Here is an 18873-nt window from a genome sequence, read left to right as displayed (position 1 = left end):
TGTTTGTACATAATGCCTTCAAAGGAGAAGTAACTGTCAGAGAGGACATAGTTGGTCATGGCGGCTAGGAAGAAGGTTGCTGGTATAGAATCCATTGGGCATGGGGAAAGGTAGTATTCTATAGCATTAAGGCCAAGGCTATTGGGGGTGTTAACGTAAAGGGAGGTGGCATCAATAGTGATGAGCGGGTCATCATGTGGTAAAGAGACAGGAACAGTGGAGAGTCAGTGACGGAAATGGTAGGTATCTTTAATGTAGGAAGGTAGGTTGTAGGCAATAGGCTGAAGTGTTGGTCTATGACAGCAGAAATTCTCTCTGTGGGAGCACAGTAACTAGCCACAATGAGGTGTCCTGGGTGGTTGGGTTTATGTACTTTGGAAAGCATGTAGAAGGTAGGAGTGCAGAGAGTGGTAGGGGTGAGGAAATAGATGGACTGCACATAGAGGTTCTGAGATGGGCATAAGGATTTGAGGAGAGACTGGAGATCCTGCTGGATTTATGGAGTCCTTCTACCAGATAATCCATGCAGTTAGAAACAACAGTGGTGGAGGCTTTGTCAGCAGGTAGGATTATAAGGTCGGGATCAGTATTTAGATGGTGGACTATGGTTCTTTCTGCAGATGTGAAGTTAGTTCGCATTTTGAGAGATTTGGAGAATGATGGTGAGGCAAGGTTTGAGGTTAAGAAATTCTGGAAAGTTAACAGTTTGGGGGGGGGGGGGGGGCAGTGGGGGTGGATCACGGTTGGATGGAGGAGTGAACCGAGTCAGGCAGGGTTCAACATTGGTCTTTGGTGGAGTCTGATTGGTGGCGAAAAAGTGTCTCCCTGAAGGGACCCGAAGAAGGAGAGAAGGTCTTTCACAAGTACTGCATGAATGAATTTGGGAATGGGGCAAAAGGTGAGGACTTTGGAAAGGACTGATATTTCTCTGAGGTTAAGGCTTTCAGATGGAAGGTTCATGACAGTATTTTGTGTCTGTTTATGTTCTGGATTCTGTGTGGTGGTGGGAGGAAGTTTTGGAGGGTGATCTCAAACTTTGTTAGTCATTGTCCTCACCCACCAGCCCCTTCCCTGTTCTCATTCCAGCACTACACAGCCCTGTATTCCACCAACACACTTTTTACTTCTCTCCTTTTCTGCTACCCCACCTCTCTCTCACTCTACATCTAACCTAAATGCCCTCACCTCTCTCCACCTTGTCCCTGAATGCTTCCCAGCAGCACTTCACTGTCCCCCACCCCTACCCTGCTATCCCTCCCCCTCCCCACTCCAGCCTCCTCCTCCGTACCCGCACCTAGTTGCCTCTCCCATCATGCACTGTTGTCGCTGTTTGTAGTGTGGCTCCAGCTGCCACAGACTATGGTTTTGTGTGTGTGTGTGTGTGTGTCATCTATTTCTGACAAAGGCCTTGTTGGGCAAGAGCTTAGTTTGTGACAGTCTTTATGTTGTACCGATCTGCTGCTCAGCATCTCCGCTATATGGTGAGGAGCAATTATCCCTCATAATATTGTTACATCCCATCCAGGATTTTCCATTGTTTGATTTTACCTCTGATGGCTTTTCTTCCATCCTAACCCAATGCTGTTTTCCTTTGTTATTACTCTGAAGAGCCAAAGAAACTGGTACACCTGCCTAATATCGTGTAGGTCCCCCATGAGCAGGCAGAAGTTCCACTATCCAACTTTGCATGGACTCAACTAACATCTGAAGTAGTGCTGGAGGGAACTGATACCATGAATCCTGCAGGGCTGTCCATAAATCCGTAAGAGTATGAGGGGGTGGAAATCTCTTCTGAACAGTACATCAAGGCATCCCAGATATGCCAAATTCTGCTCACGTCTGGGGAGTTTGGTGGCCAGTGCGAGTGTTTAAATTCAGAAGAGTGTTCCTGGAGCCACTCTGTAGCAATTCTGGACATGTGGGGTGTCGCTTTTTCCTGCTGGAAGTGCCCAAGTCCGTCGGAATGCACAATGGACATGAATGGATGCAGGTGATCAGACAGGATGCTTACGTACATAACACCTGTCAAAGTTGTATCTGGACGTATCAGGGGTCCCATATTACTCCACCTGTACATGCGCCACACCATTACAGAGCCTCCAGCAGATTGAACAGTCCTCTTGTGACGTGTAGGGTCCATGGATTCATTAGGTTGTCTCCATACCCGTACGCTTCAATCTGCTCGATACAATTTGAAATGAGACTCGTCCTACCAGGCAACATGTTTACAGTCATCAAGTGTCCAATGTCACAGGCCCAGGCAAGGTGTAAAGATTTGTGTTGTGCAGTCATCAAGGGTACACGAGTGGTCCTTTGGGTCTGAAAGCCCATATCGATGATGTTTCATTGAATGGTTTGCATGCTGACATTTGTTGATGGCCCAGCATTGAAATCTGCAGCAATCTACAGAAGGGTTGCACTTCCATCGTGTTCAACAATTGTGTTCTGTCATTGTCGGTCCCGTTCTGCAGCATTTGTTTCTGGCCACAACAATGTCGGAGATTTGATGTTTTACTGGATTACTAATATTCACAGTACACTCGTGAAATGGCTGTACGGGAAAATCCCCATTCTACACTACCTCGTAGATGCTACACTCGTGCAGCAGCAGTAACAGATCTAACAACTGCACCAGGCACTTGTTGTCTTATATAGGCATTGGCGACTGTAACACCATATTCTGCCTATTTACATATCTCTGTATTTGGATATGCATGCCTGTACTAATTTCTTAAGAGTTTCAGTGTATTTTCTAATGCATTGCTATACTCAATGTCCATCCTTCTACCTCTTCTTTCCTGTGCTTCTCTTGCTGCCTTACAAACTGCAGGGCATGGTCTGCTTAGGATCCACACTGTATCACTCATCTTGGCCGCACACAACAGATGGCTACAAGACCACACTGATTGTTGGTGTAGCATCTTATGTCTCACATTACTCCCACCGATATAATTAAACCTGTACCGTCAAATTGATCACTCTCTCTGCATCACTCTCCCATATTTTCAAGTGTTATCCTCGCACCTTTCAAGTGCCACATGATCTTTTATCTCATCCTACCAACCCCTCTCCACCCCTCACGTTGATTCCACTTCATTCCAGTTTGCATCTACTAATTTCACATCATCCATTCGCATATACTGTCCCCCTTCTTCACAGTTGTCCACCCTCAGACCTGCAACCCACAATAATTTTTTTTAATTTATATCTTTTCTGCGATCTCATTGTGACTTCACAACAATTATAGTGAGGTTTTGCATTTCACTATCGTTATAGTCTCTCAGATATCATTCCCCGCCCCATTTTACATCCATTTTGTTATTTTTCCCACTTATTTGGGTGTATTTTTGTAGTTTTTTTTAGATGTAAATTACATTATTTACTTTTTTTTCGAGTTTTTTTCAACACCATCTGGCCACAGGGGAGCATTCTTCTTGTAACTCAATACCGCCCAGGACTGAACCAACGAATTACATCCTCCTTCGGGGTTTTGACTACCTCTCATGTCTTGAAATGGGAAATGTCCTGCCCACTATCCTTCCAAACCCCTTCCCCCAGGGGTATTCCACCATCCAGTGAACCTACGCGATTTACTCATCCATCCCTACACAACCCCTGCCCCCCAACTCCTTACCGCATGGCTCGTATTCCTGTAATAGACCTAGATGCAAGACCTGTTCCATACATTCTGCCACCACCACCACCACCACCACCACCACCACCACCACCACCTACTCCAGTTTGGTCACAAATAGTCGTGATCCACAAGCTAAGCTGCAACCACTGTGCTGCATTCTTTGTTGCCATGACAACCAATGAACTGTCTTTGTCTGCATGAATGACCACTGACCAACTGTGGCCAAGAAACAACTGGACCTGTTGTTGAGCACTCCGCCCAACACGACATTCTTCATTTCAACGACTGCTTCACAGCAACCTGTGCCATATGGATTCTTCCCACCAACACTAGCTTTTATGAACTGCGCAGGTGAGAACTCTCTGTGCAATATACCCTCCGTTCCCATAACCCTCCTGGTCTCAACATTCATTAGTCATTGTTCTCACCCATCGAGTCACTTCCCTGATCCCATTCTAGTACTACACAGCTTTCTGTTCCACCAGTGTACTTTTTACATCTCTCCGTTTGCACTAACCCACCTCTATCCCACTCTCCTTCTAACCTCCCAACTGCAACTATCTGTCCTACCCTCTCTCCACCTCGTCCCTGCATGCTTTTTAGCAGCATTTCACTGTCCCTCTCACGTACTCTGCTATCCATCCCCCTCTGGCGCAGCCTCCTCCGTACCCCTGTGCATTGTGGACAGAGTGGCCAAAGATAGTGGTCATGTGTGAGTAAGGTGTGCGTGCATGTGTCGCCGTCGTCGTCATCATCATCATCATCATCATCATCATTGTGTTGTGTTCCATAATCTGTTCTTGAAGGCCTGAAATAGTAAATGTGTCTAATGTGACAGATGTCTATTCTTAATTTAATGTTTTTTTTTTCATGGATTCCTATCAATCTTTATCAGCAGCTTACCCAAGCAGACAAAGAAGTGTGGGAATAATGAGACATCAAAAAAGTCTTGGGTTTCGAAAGGACTCAAAACTTCATATGTAAGGAAAGTGAAAGTATGTAAAATGGCTAGGACAAATGGATATGTGGGATTGATTTTATATTGCAAGAAATACACTGACTGGCACAGAAAATGTAACACTTTGATTTCTTAAGAAAATTATTTTAAATTTTAGTCACTTTTATGTCACTAACGTAATATCTTATGATAAAATATTGTGCTACAGTGTCTGGAAAAAAAAAAAAAAAAAAAAAAAATCAATACAATTATTAACAACCTAACACAGATGCACTTTTCAAGAAAAATTTTGAGAAAGCTAATAAAGATAAGGCAGGTGTATTTTGGATTCACTTCACAGACCTCTTGTCGCACCTTCTGAAGCGTGCATCAATTCCTCCTCTACCAATCGTGGCATCAAACCTTTCAGGCATACTCTTATTAATGCATTGATGCAGCACTCCACTCATTTCAGGAGGCCCCCTCGAAGATTCTGTAGGTTCTCTGAGTAGTACTGATGGGCCCTTCTCTCCAGCTGACCTCATACATGCTCAATAGGATCCCTAATCAGGGCTTCAAGCAGGCCAAGCCATTGCATGAATCTTCATTTCATCCAAGAACCCCTGCCCGATTCTCACAACATTTGGGTATGCATTGTCAAGCATTACCGTAGTTCAAAACCACAACCAGTAAATGGAGTGAAAGGCACAACATGTTCTACAAGGATTTCCTCCACACACCGATGTCATAGGAGGCTCCTCTTAGAAGGCTCCCAAGCTCCATGAGGACCAAATCTATTCCTAAAGTCATATTGATTCATGGCATCAAAACTCCACCCTGGAAAGGTGTCCTGACTGAGAATGTGCAGGGGAAATATCTTTCCCTAAGTGTCCTCCAGAGCTTCTCTCTACAGTCAGGTTATTGCAGGCCAGTTTGCAGCTCATTGGAGAACAGCAGTTGCTCCCATTGTAGTACTCTCAACCTGCGATATTCCCTTGCGAAACATAGTCAGCTGTGTGATGGTTTCTAGTGAGTTCTGGGCCTATAGCAGGTGTTCTGGATTGACGATTGGTTTCTCTCAGTATTCTTTGGATGGTTCTCTCACAAAAACTGAACCTCTTGAACTTGGTGGAACTGATTTTATGCTTCGACAGGAGTGGTATGATTGTTGGGAGAACTTCAAGTTGTAAGAAGTGTTTATCTTGTGCCGATGTTGCTCTTCTCGGACCTGATCCTGGTGTCCTTGCCTGAACTGCAAAAAACAGTGTCTTACGCTGTTCTGGCACATGTTGCAGAGCTGAGCCTGACATGTCTTATAATGAACCAACAGCCTGTTACGGCAATTGGTAGTCCAACACATGCTTGACAGTTGCCAGTATCTGCTGCAATGCTTTGGCACTGTACTCCCACAGATTTTCCCACAAAGTAGTAATGGCACTACAGAAGGGTTGGTTGATAGGACACATCCTGAGTGGCAAAAGATTGTCAGTTTGTAATGGATGGAAATGTAGGGGGGTTTGTGTAAAAATTAGAGAGGGAGGCCAAAGCATGAAAACAGTAAGCAGTTTCCGATTGCTGTAGGTTGTGGTGGTTATGTGGAGATGAAGAGGCTTGCACAGGACAGACTAGTCTCGAGGTCTTCATCAAATCAAATTCGGACTGAAGACCACAACAGTAACAACTCTTATCACTTACATCTGTATTCTGCAAACCACAGTATGTGTAGTCTACTAGTATTTACCCCCTAGATGTGTAATGGTTGATGGCAAATTCCAGTGACTGATTGGCTGTGATATAATCAAACACCACCAGATAATTTTTTATTTTTATTTTTTTTTACGTGCATTATATTGTGTTTCCTTGTGTTGAATTTGAGCTGTTAGTTTTTGTAGCAAGTACCGTTCATGTACAGTTATTCCTGTACTTTGGAACAATTTTCTACTAAGCCAATATCTTTCATATGTGCTATATCTCTGTCCGTGGAATTCTGTTGCTAATAAGTGTTGAATCCAACATGTACCTTGTCAGGCATGCTGAAGGTTTATTTTATTTACTACACTCCTGGAAATGGAAAAAAGAACACATTGACACCGGTGTGTCAGACCCACCATACTAGCTCCAGACACTGCGAGAGGGCTGTACAAGCAATGATCACACGCACGGCACAGCGGACACACCAGGAACCGCGGTGTTGGCCGTCGAATGGCGCTAGCTGCGCAGCATTTGTGCACCGCTGCCGTCAGTGTCAGCCAGTTTGCCGTGGCATACGGAGTTCCATCGCAGTCTTTAACACTGGTAGCATGCCGCGACAGCGTGGACGTGAACCGTATGTGCAGTTGACGGACTTTGAGCGAGGGCGTATAGTGGGCATGCGGGAGGCCGGGTGGACGTACCATCGAATTGCTCAACACGTGGGGCGTGAGGTCTCCACAGTACATCGATGTTGTCGCCAGTGGTCGGCGGAAGGTGCACGTGCCCGTCGACCTGGGACCGGACCGCAGTGACGCACGGATGCACGCCAAGACCGTAGGATCCTACGCAGTGCCGTAGGGGACCGCACTGCCACTTCCCAGCAAATTAGGGACACTGTTGCTCCTGGGGTATCGGCGAGGACCATTCGCAACCGTCTCCATGAAGCTGGGCTATGGTCCCGCACACCGTTAGGCCGTCTTCCGCTCACGCCCCAACATCGTGCAGCCCGCCTCCAGTGGTGTCGCGACAGGCGTGAATGGAGGGACGAATGGAGATGTGTCGTCTTCAGCGATGAGAGTCGCTTCTGCCTTGGTGCCAATGATGGTCGTATGCGTGTTTGGCGCCGTGCAGGTGAGCGCCACAATCAGGACTGCATACGACCGAGGCACACAGGGCCAACACCCGGCATCATGGTGTGGGGAGCGATCTCCTACACTGGCCGTACACCACTGGTGATCGTCGAGGGGACACTGAATAGTGCACAGTACATCCAAACCGTCATCGAACCCATCGTTCTACCATTCCTAGACCGGCAAGGGAACTTGCTGTTCCAACAGGACAGTGCACGTCCGCATGTATCCCGTGTCACCCAACGTGCTCTAGAAGGTGTAAGTCAACTACCCTGGCCAGCAAGATCTCCGGATCTGTCCCCCATTGAGCATGTTTGGGACTGGATGAAGCGTCGTCTCACGTGGTCTGCACGTCCAGCACGAACGCTGGTCCAACTGAGGCGCCAGGTGGAAATGGCATGGCAAGCCGTTCCACAGGACTACATCCAGCATCTCTACGATCGTCTCCATGGGAGAATAGCAGCCTGCATTGCTGCGAAAGGTGGATATACACTGTACTAGTGCCGACATTGTGCATGCTCTGTTGCCTGTGTCTATGTGCCTGTGGTTCTGTCAGTGTGATCATGTGATGTATCTGACCCCAGGAATGTGTCAATAAAGTTTCCCCTTCCTGGGACAATGAATTCACGGTGTTCTTATTTCAATTTCCAGGAGTGTGTGTGGCTCTGAATGCTCTCCAGATAGTAAGAAATAGGAGGTCAATTTAGGCTCCACTAAATCCAATATTTTGAATCATATGTGGTTTGAAATTATATAAGTGAACAAAATTAATGGAAAATTTGCTGTTTTCACTTTTACATGAAATAACTGCTGTTTATTTACTTCTGATTTCACAATATTTAAATGAAACCATTGATAATAATTGTGCGTAGAGAAAACAATCCTGGAATTTTATCAGTAAACTGTCTTCAAAGTATTCCTAATGAAGTTCCCGTATTTGCCAGCCTCCAGGAAAGTTCTCGCACTCAGATTATTCTTGGGACCGAGAGCTGGCTGAAACCCAAAGTGGAAAGCTGAGAGTCATGTAATGTATAATGAACAGGCAGATTAGAGGCCATAGGAGGGGGAGTGTTCATTGCAGTTGACAATTGAGGTCGAAGATGAGTGTGACAGTGGAGTCACCTGGTCACTTACAACAGTTGTAGGTGAAACTAAGTTAATTGTTGGATGTTTTTACTGGTCACCTGATTCCGCTGTGATAGTTCTAGAGTTATTCAAAGAAATTCTATGGTCAGTAGCGTGTAAATACCCAGGTCATCCAGCACTACTTGGAGGCAAATTTAACCTGCCGAGTGTAGACTGGGATGTCTATGGATTCATTGCGGGGGCTACTGACAGACAGTTACACAAAATAATTTTGAACAGATTTTTATAATGTTACTGTCAACAGCTATTAAACAATGTATAAGATGCATATTTGAACCATCAGCTGCTTTTGTTTTAAACCCAAATATCTATCGGTTTCAGTCTTGGGCCATCTTCACATATAAGAGTTAAAATGGTTTAAGCCACCGTATTGCATTAGTCATAACTTAAAATGAGTAGCACATTCCATGAATGTAAATTATGACGCAGTACTTTAGAAACAAACATATGAATACTGATTTATATACATTTAGTATTCGTATGTTTGCATCTAAAGTCCTGTGAAAAGCTGCTGTTGGTAGATAGAATCTGGATAGTGCAGGCTGTGAAGCAGTCATTAAAGTGAAGGATAAAATTGACGGATAATATGACTTTTGTATATCATGATATTGCCTTTGTCAGCATTTTCCAGTTCCTAATTATGTTAGATACACAATAACAGAATTCCATCCTTGATGTTTCCTTTCTTGGTTAGCTTACTTCCTATATATTTGAAACCATCTACTCCTTTAATAATTGTTTCATTGCAGCTTACATCCTTCATTTTCTGTCTGTTTTTACTGATGTCTGTAACTAATATATGCTGTACTTCAGTTGGCAGAAATATCATTTTGGGCACATTTAGTTACAGCCGCTACGGTAGCATTTAGTCACCATGTACACTTTTGCACAAGAAATTGCTTATTTCTTGTAAAAAGTAAAACATGTAAATATTTGTGGCATACAGGTTTCAGTACAACACTTCAACAGGAAATGGTCATTTTGTTGACAAGAGAAGTATAATTAGAGGACAATGTTGTGTTATGTTAAGCATGAAAGTGTCTAGTTTTAACATTTTGTGTATTGTCAAGTAGTTGAGCTTAATTTGGTTGCAGTTAGACTTTGATTCTGCTCAAACTATCAAAATAGTAGACACTTCTTTCTTTTTCTTGAGCTACTTATTTTTGTTCAATAGTCAGATAACTAATACACTCTGACAATGATTGTCTGCTGATAAATATTCATAACTATACAACTCTTCACTTTATGAATGGGCTGTGCCATTTTGACTTGGTTCCTCTAGCAGTGTGCTGCAACACTGTGGTGTGAGGATTTCAGTGTGTAACAAGACAGTAGAAATGCTACCTGCAGATAAACAAACAATTCATTATGTGAAACTTCCTGGCAGATTAAAACTGTGTGCCCGACCGAGACTCGAACTCGGGACCTTTGCCTTTCGCGGGCAAGTGCTCTACCATCTGAGCTACCGAAGCCCGACTCACGGCCGGTCCTCACAGCTTCACTTCTGCCAGTATCTCATCTCCTACCTTCCAAACTTTACAGAAGCTCTCCTGCGAACCTTGCAGAACTAGCACTCCTGAAAGAAAGGATACTGCGGAAACATGGCTTAGCCACAGCCTGGGGGATGTTTCCAGAATGAGATCTCATTCTGGAATTCATTATGTAACTGTATTTTTTCAGGGTGATGACTCCAACTTTTTGATTACCTTTCATAGGTACTTTTATGTAGCTGTTTTTGGACAAATGTGTTCCCATTTTTTATTTAATTGGTTTGACCTGCGAAGGAGCACATGAAATAACTTATGTCTTGTATTCTTTGTTTCCAGTGTTTTTCATTATTTCCATATGTTGCTGGCGTCTTTCTTTTTCCATGTTGCACCTGTCTTTTTATTTGTTTTATCTTGGAAACACTTGAAACCTTTTAATTTTGATCCGAACTTTTCACTTTCTCCTATTTCTTTCTGTGTTATTTACATTTCTCCCAGGTCTGCCTTAATTTCTTTGATCCCTGTCATGGATGTTTTTTGGTTTCTGTCAAAAAGTTAAAAATTCTTTTTGCATCCTCTTTTTGCCTAGCCATTTTAGATGACCATAGACTAAATCTCTTTTCTTCCTCATCATATGTGATGTTGATTCTGTTAGTTTTAATGTTGATTCTGTTAGTTTTACAGTTTCTTTATTGGTTCTTAATTCCCATTTGCCATTCTCACATTTTGGTCCCAAGACTTTCGTGATTATTTTTATTACCTTCTTTTCTATTTCACCTAATTGTTTAGCTGCACTTAAGGAAAGGCAATCTGGTTACTTAAGGAAAGACAATCTGGTTTGTGGGCAATGTTGTAGTGCCAGAGTTCTGCAATTATTATTGTTATTCTTATTAGAATGTGTGATTGATAAAGTATATTGTTACTGCAATGAAATATTTGTTGCTTGTGTAGAAAGTGCTGCTGATTAATTGAACAGTTAAATGTGAAGAGGCCATCCAAAAATTTATATTCAGACTTGCACTGAACATGTCAAGGGAATATGTAATGACCTCTGACAACAATGACTTTCTGTTACAGTATCTGTAAAGTTACAATGAGCAGATATTCAAGTGACTCAAACTCTAGTCGAGGAGAAGATCATTATCGGAAGAAAAAAAAGTCAAATAGAAGTGGAGGAAGGTAAGACAAATGCATTTTTTTACTATTAAAATTCTGTTTCTAATTGAGAATGCTGTTTGATGATGATTACTGTTCCAGGTCAAGAAGCTGTTCATACTCCAGCAGTGACAGTAGTTATTCTAAACGGCACTCACGAAAGCACAAGAAGGGAAAACATCACCACTCTCATAGTAGGGATCATTATGGCAAAAGGTAAAATTTTAAAGAAGTTGTTAATATTAAATTTCCTTTTAAAACTGAATTGTCGTCCAGAACCTGTCTTTTACTTTCCAGAATGCTCAATGACCAGTCACACTCAAAAAATAGGACCCATAGCAGGCGATCCAGAGAGAGATCAAGGTCACTATCAAGAGAGAGATCACATGACCGTATAATATCCAGATCTAAAAAGAAGGTTAAAAGGCATTCTAGGTCCCGATCTCCATCAAAGTCCAGACACAGATATAGATCTTACTCGAGATCACTATCGAAAGACAAATCGAGATCACGTTCACGTTCCGTACAGAGATCTCTGTCACAGAGTTCGAGAGACTCCCAGCTGTATACTAAAATGAAGACAGAGAAACAAGATCAAAAAGAAATCAGTGAAGTTAATGAAGGACAGAAAGAAAATGGAAAAAGTTTGAAAGAGCAAATTACAGAAAGTGCAGAAAAGATTCTCGGGATTACTGGTAAGTGTACTGTAAAAAAAGAGGTACCATAAAAATTTCTAACAGTTAAACATGTAAATCAAAAACTTGAAGTTACAGGAATCACTTCTCTGGGACCATCACAAAGTGTTTTGGACAAATTGAATAGTCCTGGATTTGAGCAGAGATCATTTGTATCAACAAAATCTGCTGGGAGAATAGCGGATAAAGCACTGGAAGTTGAAGTAGAAGCACCTGCTCCACCACTGTTAACAAATGATGATGATCCAAAAAGTATATTTCACTCAAGAGTAAGTGTTCATAAATTTTCACTTTTGTCATGTGCTATAAGTATATTCCATTTTTTGTGTGGAGCTAAATGCTTCTACACAGCGACACTGCAGTATGTTAGAGACGTCAAGGGAATACAGAAGTTAAATGTCTTTAAAAAAATAAACAATGAGGCTGTCACAGCCAAATATTTTTTGACTCGCTGTCCATAACACAAGAGGACCATGTTGCTGAAGACAAAAATTTGTAAGCGGCGCAATACAGATCGGTCTCAGATGCAGTTGCATAAACCCTTGGCTTCAAAATAATAATCTGCAAAAGCGCTCAAGAAAATATAGTATGTTCATGAAATAAATAACAAATGGAAAAAATGTGTCGTACATTTGCGAGTCTGGCAATAGACCGAGTCTATCAGATAAATATTAACGTACTAAATCTGTCAACAAATAAGATTGTTGAATGGCTGAAGAAGACAATGTCAATGATACGACACACAGAGCAAACAGTTACATGTAGTGTAGGCTTCTCATCCAGGCCGTGGAAGGCGAAGTGAGGTCTATTGGCTGCCATGTCATCCTCTGCCTTTCAGCTTCATGCAGATGCACAGTATGGAGGGGCATGTGATTGGTACACTGCTCTCCTGGTTCTTTTACAAACTTTCTAGACCATGGAGTCGCTACTGTTTGGTCGGGTAGCTCCTAAGTTGGCATCATGAAGCTGAGTGCACCCCGTACCAGTCCTCCCAACAAGGAAAAATACTTGGCAGTACTGGGAACTGAACCTGGGTCCTCCATATGGCAGCCATCTGTGCTGACCACTCGGCTACCGAGGCCAACCTAAATGTTGTGTAGGGCTTAATAAGGACATGGAGACACTGAATGCTGAGTTATCTGGAAACTAACTTCTGTTAGTCTCCAAATAAAATATGTTAACGTTTGCATAATCACAATTCATATTTATGGACTTATCATCTCTCTTAACAAACTGACAAATTTCCTCTGCCTAAAATTCTGCAACCTGGAACTTTTGGACTCCACCAGCACATAACTTGTGGCATCCTACTTGTTTAATCATGATGTCATGAAAAATCCTTACAGAAGTCTACGGTGAGTTGTCCGACTTGATACGTAGTGAAACACTCTTTATTTATTACCAACAGATGGCTCAAATGTCAACTTCGTTGCCACTTGCAGCACTGACAACTCTATGATCCCCAAGTCCAAGAACATTGTCTCCTATGTTTTTACATACAGACGTAATAAGGATTAATAATTTATAACTATCTGAAACTGATAATGTGGTTTGTCACATTACTCTAATGTCTTAAAGACTTTAGTACCTACTTTTAATTCTATTTCTTTGTTAGTGTGGAGCATATGGGGCCATAGGATGCAAAGAAAATAGGTTGAAGACCTTCAGGTTCTTTGTGTTCACTTCTCTTTGGCAACACCACTTAATGACCAGTAACACATTGGTTCTCACAAACAGAGTAGCCTTTTGTTTCAGTGTCTACTGAAGTTTCTTTACATGTCTAGCGCTGTAGTGCCAAATTGAGGAGCAAATCTCCATGGTCGTAGAATAAGTTAATAAATGAAATTAACATCAGAAAAATAACAGGTAAAATAAAATGTACATGAATCCTCTGCAGACTACAAGATGTGAGTATATTATTGATACAGTTAACAATAAAACATGTATGGAAAAAAAAAAAAAATGTAAATTAGTTACGAACTACAGCATGCATACACTTCAACATGTAAATGACACTAGAGATATTTAGATTTATGTTATGACATGTTAAATATGCCTGCCATCATTCGCGATGATGTGGTGCGGACAAATAATGATATCCCGCATGACCCTTGGAACTGTGGGAATATTAATGCTGTCCATAACATTCTGAATGGCTGTTCTCAGCTCAGCAATGGTTTTGGGGTTTTTGCTGTACATCTTGTCTTTATATAGCCCCACAAAAAGGAGTTGCATGTGTTCAGATCCAGGGAATATGGCAGCCAATCGAGGCCCATGGCAGTAGCCTGTGGGTAACCAAGAGTCAGAATGCAGTCCCCAAAGTGCTGCATCAAGCACTCTCCTGCTTTGATGAGGTTGACCTCCATCTTGCATGAACCACACCTTATCAAAATCATGGTCACTTTTGATAATGGGGATGAAATCATCTTCCAAAACCTTCATGTATTCTTCAGTAGTCACCGTGCCATCAAGGAGCATCTTACAGATTATTTCGTGACAGGGAATTGCACACCACATAGTCACCTGTTGAGGATGAAGAGACTTCTCGATCATGAAATGCAGATTCTCAGTCCCTCAAATGCACCATTTTTTCTTATTGACGAACCCATCCAAATGAAAGTGGGCTTCGTCGCTAAACCAAACCATACACCGCATATTAATTCCCGTCATGCCCTGTGGCCAGCCGTGTGGTTTGAACGTCCTAATGCAAACCGTTCAGAAGTTATGATGATTTTATTTCATGTAGTTCAATAATAGTCACCCTCTACACTCAGACTTCCCATTCTTGAGCCAAAAATACCGATTCTGAATGGAATAGTTACACCAGAGTATAATGCTGTAAGTCATAAGCAAATGCAAATAAGAAAAGTAGACTGATTTCATGTTGGACTATCACTTATGGCAGATGGCGTTTGAATGGTAAGTATAGCAGTATTCAGTTTTTGAACAAGATGTTGAACAAGGGGTTTCCATGACAGCTTACTATCTATCTGAAAACCTGGAACTTGAATTGTTCAGACTCGCTAATCGTATGCCCATACAAATAAAGCAGTTTCTGCACCAGTCAGACTGATGCAGAAACTATTGTATTTGTATTGAACAACAGTTACAGCCCTCACAATGACATCCCTTATGGACAAAATATTCATATGCCCATTGTGTCTAATCAAAATGTGAGTTTTAGTTTAGTTTTGTCTAATAAAATGTAAAAACTGAGTCTTACTGTGATTTACCACCAATTTATTTTCTAAAAGCCATAATTGTATGTCTTGAACAGCACTATTTGATACATTGACCACTCCACACTCAGCTTCTTTCACTACCAAGCTAGTATCATCAACAAAAAGAAATATTTTAAAATTACGTCATATTAGAAGGCATTCTTGTGAACAGTACAACATGTAGTTGCAAAACCAGAGGAATGGATATGTGGCCTTCAGTACCAGTGGTCAAGTAGCTCCAATGAAATCTTCACGAGTGTTGCCACTGTGTCACTATTTCTTTTGTGAAAATAGTTTCTGTTGTTGCAATCCAACAGTTAAACACTTTATAATCGAAACCACAGCTAGTCTGAAAGTCATCTTGTAAATGGGTTTTATTCCAAACATACATCACTTTTAGTGAAAGAAACTGTTTAAAAGATAATTACAATTTGAACAATAATAGGGTTTCGTTAGTGCAGAGTTCTAGATACTTATAAAATGCACCCTGAAACAGTGCTCATTTTCACTGATAACATTTACAACTTCAAGTGAAACATTTTCTTGTACACCTGCAGATATGACACACGAGTGAAAAACATTCAAAAATTAGTGCAGGCGTTATTTGGCACAGATCACTGAAAACATACAGTATTGTAAAGTTCTCATATTTCTGTGTCACTAATTTTCAGCTTTTTCACTCTGGCCATGAGAAGACTATTAGCTGTGGGAGTCCTAAAATTCTATCTTCAACAATGAACCTGTCATATTTTGTACAATGTAGAAATGAAATTTTTATGTTTCTCTGTGGACAACAATGGAGAAAATAATGCCAAACTGCGCATCACTATTGGGAAAGCATTGACGGGTTTCGCAAATCAATCTGTAGCTTTCACGAATCTCAAAAGTAAATTGATGCTTGTGTGCCATTGAATAAATATGCGAGACAGCATAAGAAATAGCCTATGAACCAAACAGTGTCCAATTTTATTGCTGTAGGCTAAAGTATATGCAACAATGAAAATAACTTCATGTACTGTAATAATTGCCTGCATTTCGTACTGACAGGACACTGAAGTTGGAAGAGAAATTGGAAATGCTTAGAATTTTTATATGATGAATTAGATTATACTGATATTGATATTTAGAATATTACAGGATTTTGTGCAATTTAAAAAAAAAGGACAGATACTAATAATTTCATGTGACTCAGAGCAAGTATTTCAATTAGACACCAGTGTGGCAACTTGTGTGCCCCTAACCTATTCCAGTTGTACAACTGGGGAAAATGACACTTGGTTCGGATTCCATGTTAAACTGTAGGTCACCTTTCCCTTTTCGGATAACTGGGATAAGCTATCAAATTTGTGCCTATGTTGTTGTTGGACTTGTCTTATGTTGTACAGGATTGCAGAATGTTGATATTAAACCTTCTGTTGCTGGTAGTGTCATGAATGGGAGATGCAATAAAATTGAGGTGGTAAATTATCCTAGCCCCACTGTACTTACTTACTACTATAAATGGGTCATGAAACAAATCCTTCATCCACTAGCATATAATGTGCACCATCCTGAGTTGACTTTTACATATAATCTAAAATGTTGATGTGACTTTTGTTTAAGCCAAAACATAGTGAAGCAGCTGAAATATGATTCCAAAATGAGGCTGCAAAAATGACTTAGTAGAAAGTTTAATTAGGTATTCAGGTATTCGACCTATTTTTGTAAAATCCTGTGATAGTATATCCTCTAAAGCAGCGAAGATATAAAATTGTTATTTATACGTAAAGTGCTTAAGCAATCAAAGTAATGTGACAAACTGGAATATTGGTAGCATATAGTTAAAAGTATTAGCTACGGTTTCATCTATATTTTGGTCTTGGGATCATGGAGTACATAGTGCCTAGTTGTGTAAATAGCACCAATTTGTTATTTAATCAATGTGCTGGTAATCAAATAGGGACAAAACCAAGAATGCAGTTTTTTATTGTTGAATTTTACTGGACTGTGGCTACAGTAATTCTAAATATATTGCGCAGAAAAAATTACCACTTCTTTATGAACGTAGTCTCCTTTAACTTCTAAAAAAGCACTGTATAATTCTGTGTTTGTTGCATAAAGCATGTCAAGTTCAAAAGTGCCAAAATGAGTTTGATGTGCAGACAAATAGCGTAAAACTAGGCATGAGAAATACGAACACAGGTTTCCAGTGTGTAAACACGATTTTGTGGCCCTCTGAAAATCCAGATTCAAATACTTGCTTGGGCAACTTGCGGAATGAGCTGATAGCCTATACCTTCATTTATGGCTCATCCTATGTGCAATTTGGTAGGCCAGCAATGCCAGACACACAGTGAAAATTCGGTCGTTTCATTGGAGCTTTTAATTCGTTTGGTGTCCATGAGAAAGAGCTGTATTAAACACAGTACATGTAGTGCCTGCTGATGGAAACAAAGTGGAAATCATGGGCCATTGAATGTCATAGAAAATGTCTTATGAGAATGAAGTCTTTCACGGTGGCACTTATATGTAAAACTTTCTCAGTTTTCTTGCTGTGTCAATTCGGGATAAAATCTCAAGCTTTTGACAATAGCCTCTGTTGTCGTCATCAGGAGGAACTGATTGTCTTCACTGATGCTGTGTTGGCCTTGTATAGCCCGTGGACGACTTGTGATTGGTCGGCGATTATGTACTGCAGCCGCAGACGGTGTCAATGTGTGCGCTGGTGGCGCCACCGATTCCGTTAGAACGTAAACCTTGGAAGGAATGTCTCGTCTCTGCCGCTTCTGTGCATCGAGCGCTCGTTTCCATGCATCACTCAGATAGTATGCGCTATCATGGTTAAAGTTCTTCTCACTCATTCTTATTTCAACAGCCTCCTTAATAACATAATCTCAGTATGTGGAGGCATGGGAGAAAATTTTTGTTTGATTGAACAGTATTTTATGTTGGTTCGTGAGGCTGTGCTCCACAATTGTGATTTCTCCAGTTCTCTGTTTTTAATATGCCTTTGGTATTCTGGACAGCGGTCAGAAACTGTATGAATGGTCTGATCTACATAATTGCTTCCACACTCATAAAGGCTATTATAAATTCCAGGGACCCGGAGACTGTCCTTAACAGGGCGCATCATCTCCTTAATTCTCTTAGGACGACAAAAAATTGGTCTTATACCCCGTCTACCCAGGAATCTTCCTATTTTGCTGGATATAGAGCCACAGAATGGAAGGACTGCAATTGGTGTTTCATCCTGTGAGTGTGCAGCATTTTCACGTTTCCTTTTGAAACATGTACTTCAGATGGTTAATTTTTGACTTCAAGTGGTCCTTGTCAGAAACCATTTTTGCTCTGTATACCAACGTGTTCAAAACTGCTCTCTTCTGAACAGGGAGATGGAAACTCTGTGCATTAAGGTATAAATCGTTATGCGTCGGCTTAAGATACACAGAGTGGTCGAGATGCCCATCCACCCGTCGTGCTAAAACGTCTAAGAATGGCAACCTTATTTCCTTCTCCATCACGACAGTGAACCAGGTGTTCGGATGTATGCTGTTTGTGTGTTCTCTGATTTGTTTCAGAGCTTCTGTGCTGTGTGGCCAGACAATAAATGTATTATCAACTTAATGATAAAATAATGATGGATGGAGGGAGCCGAATTTAATGCACATTGCTCAAAATTCTCCATAAAAAGTTAGCCAGTGATGGAGACAACAGAGAGCCCATTGCCATGCTGTCCGTCATTTCATAAAATTTATTACCATACAAGAAGTAGGTGGTCGTCACCACAAGTCGGA

The 18873-nt window shown here is 41.4% G+C and overlaps 1 protein-coding gene across 6 annotated transcripts in view; it reads left to right on the top strand.

Annotated features, from left to right (window-relative positions):
* Positions 1-18873, top strand: part of LOC124612748 (serine/arginine-rich splicing factor 4-like) — a 52054-nt gene that overhangs the window by 20635 nt on the left and 12546 nt on the right. For 4 of the 6 annotated variants that reach the window (XM_047141135.1, XM_047141136.1, XM_047141137.1 and 1 more), the window contains exons 2-5: positions 11107-11208; positions 11287-11400; positions 11482-11879; positions 11952-12148. In XM_047141135.1, the coding sequence (XP_046997091.1) occupies positions 11123-11208; positions 11287-11400; positions 11482-11879; positions 11952-12148 (795 nt within the window). In that variant the 5' untranslated portion in view covers positions 11107-11122. Of the gene's footprint in view, positions 1-11106; positions 11209-11286; positions 11401-11481; positions 11880-11951; positions 12149-13115; positions 13235-18873 lie in introns of all 6 variants that reach the window. The other 2 variants (XR_006979568.1, XM_047141138.1) reach the window with 2 other exon arrangements.

The sequence above is a fragment of the Schistocerca americana genome, chromosome 4, assembly GCF_021461395.2.
Source record: "Schistocerca americana isolate TAMUIC-IGC-003095 chromosome 4, iqSchAmer2.1, whole genome shotgun sequence".
Taxonomy (NCBI): Eukaryota; Metazoa; Arthropoda; class Insecta; order Orthoptera; family Acrididae; genus Schistocerca; species Schistocerca americana.
This window is presented reverse-complemented; position numbering and strand designations above follow the sequence as displayed.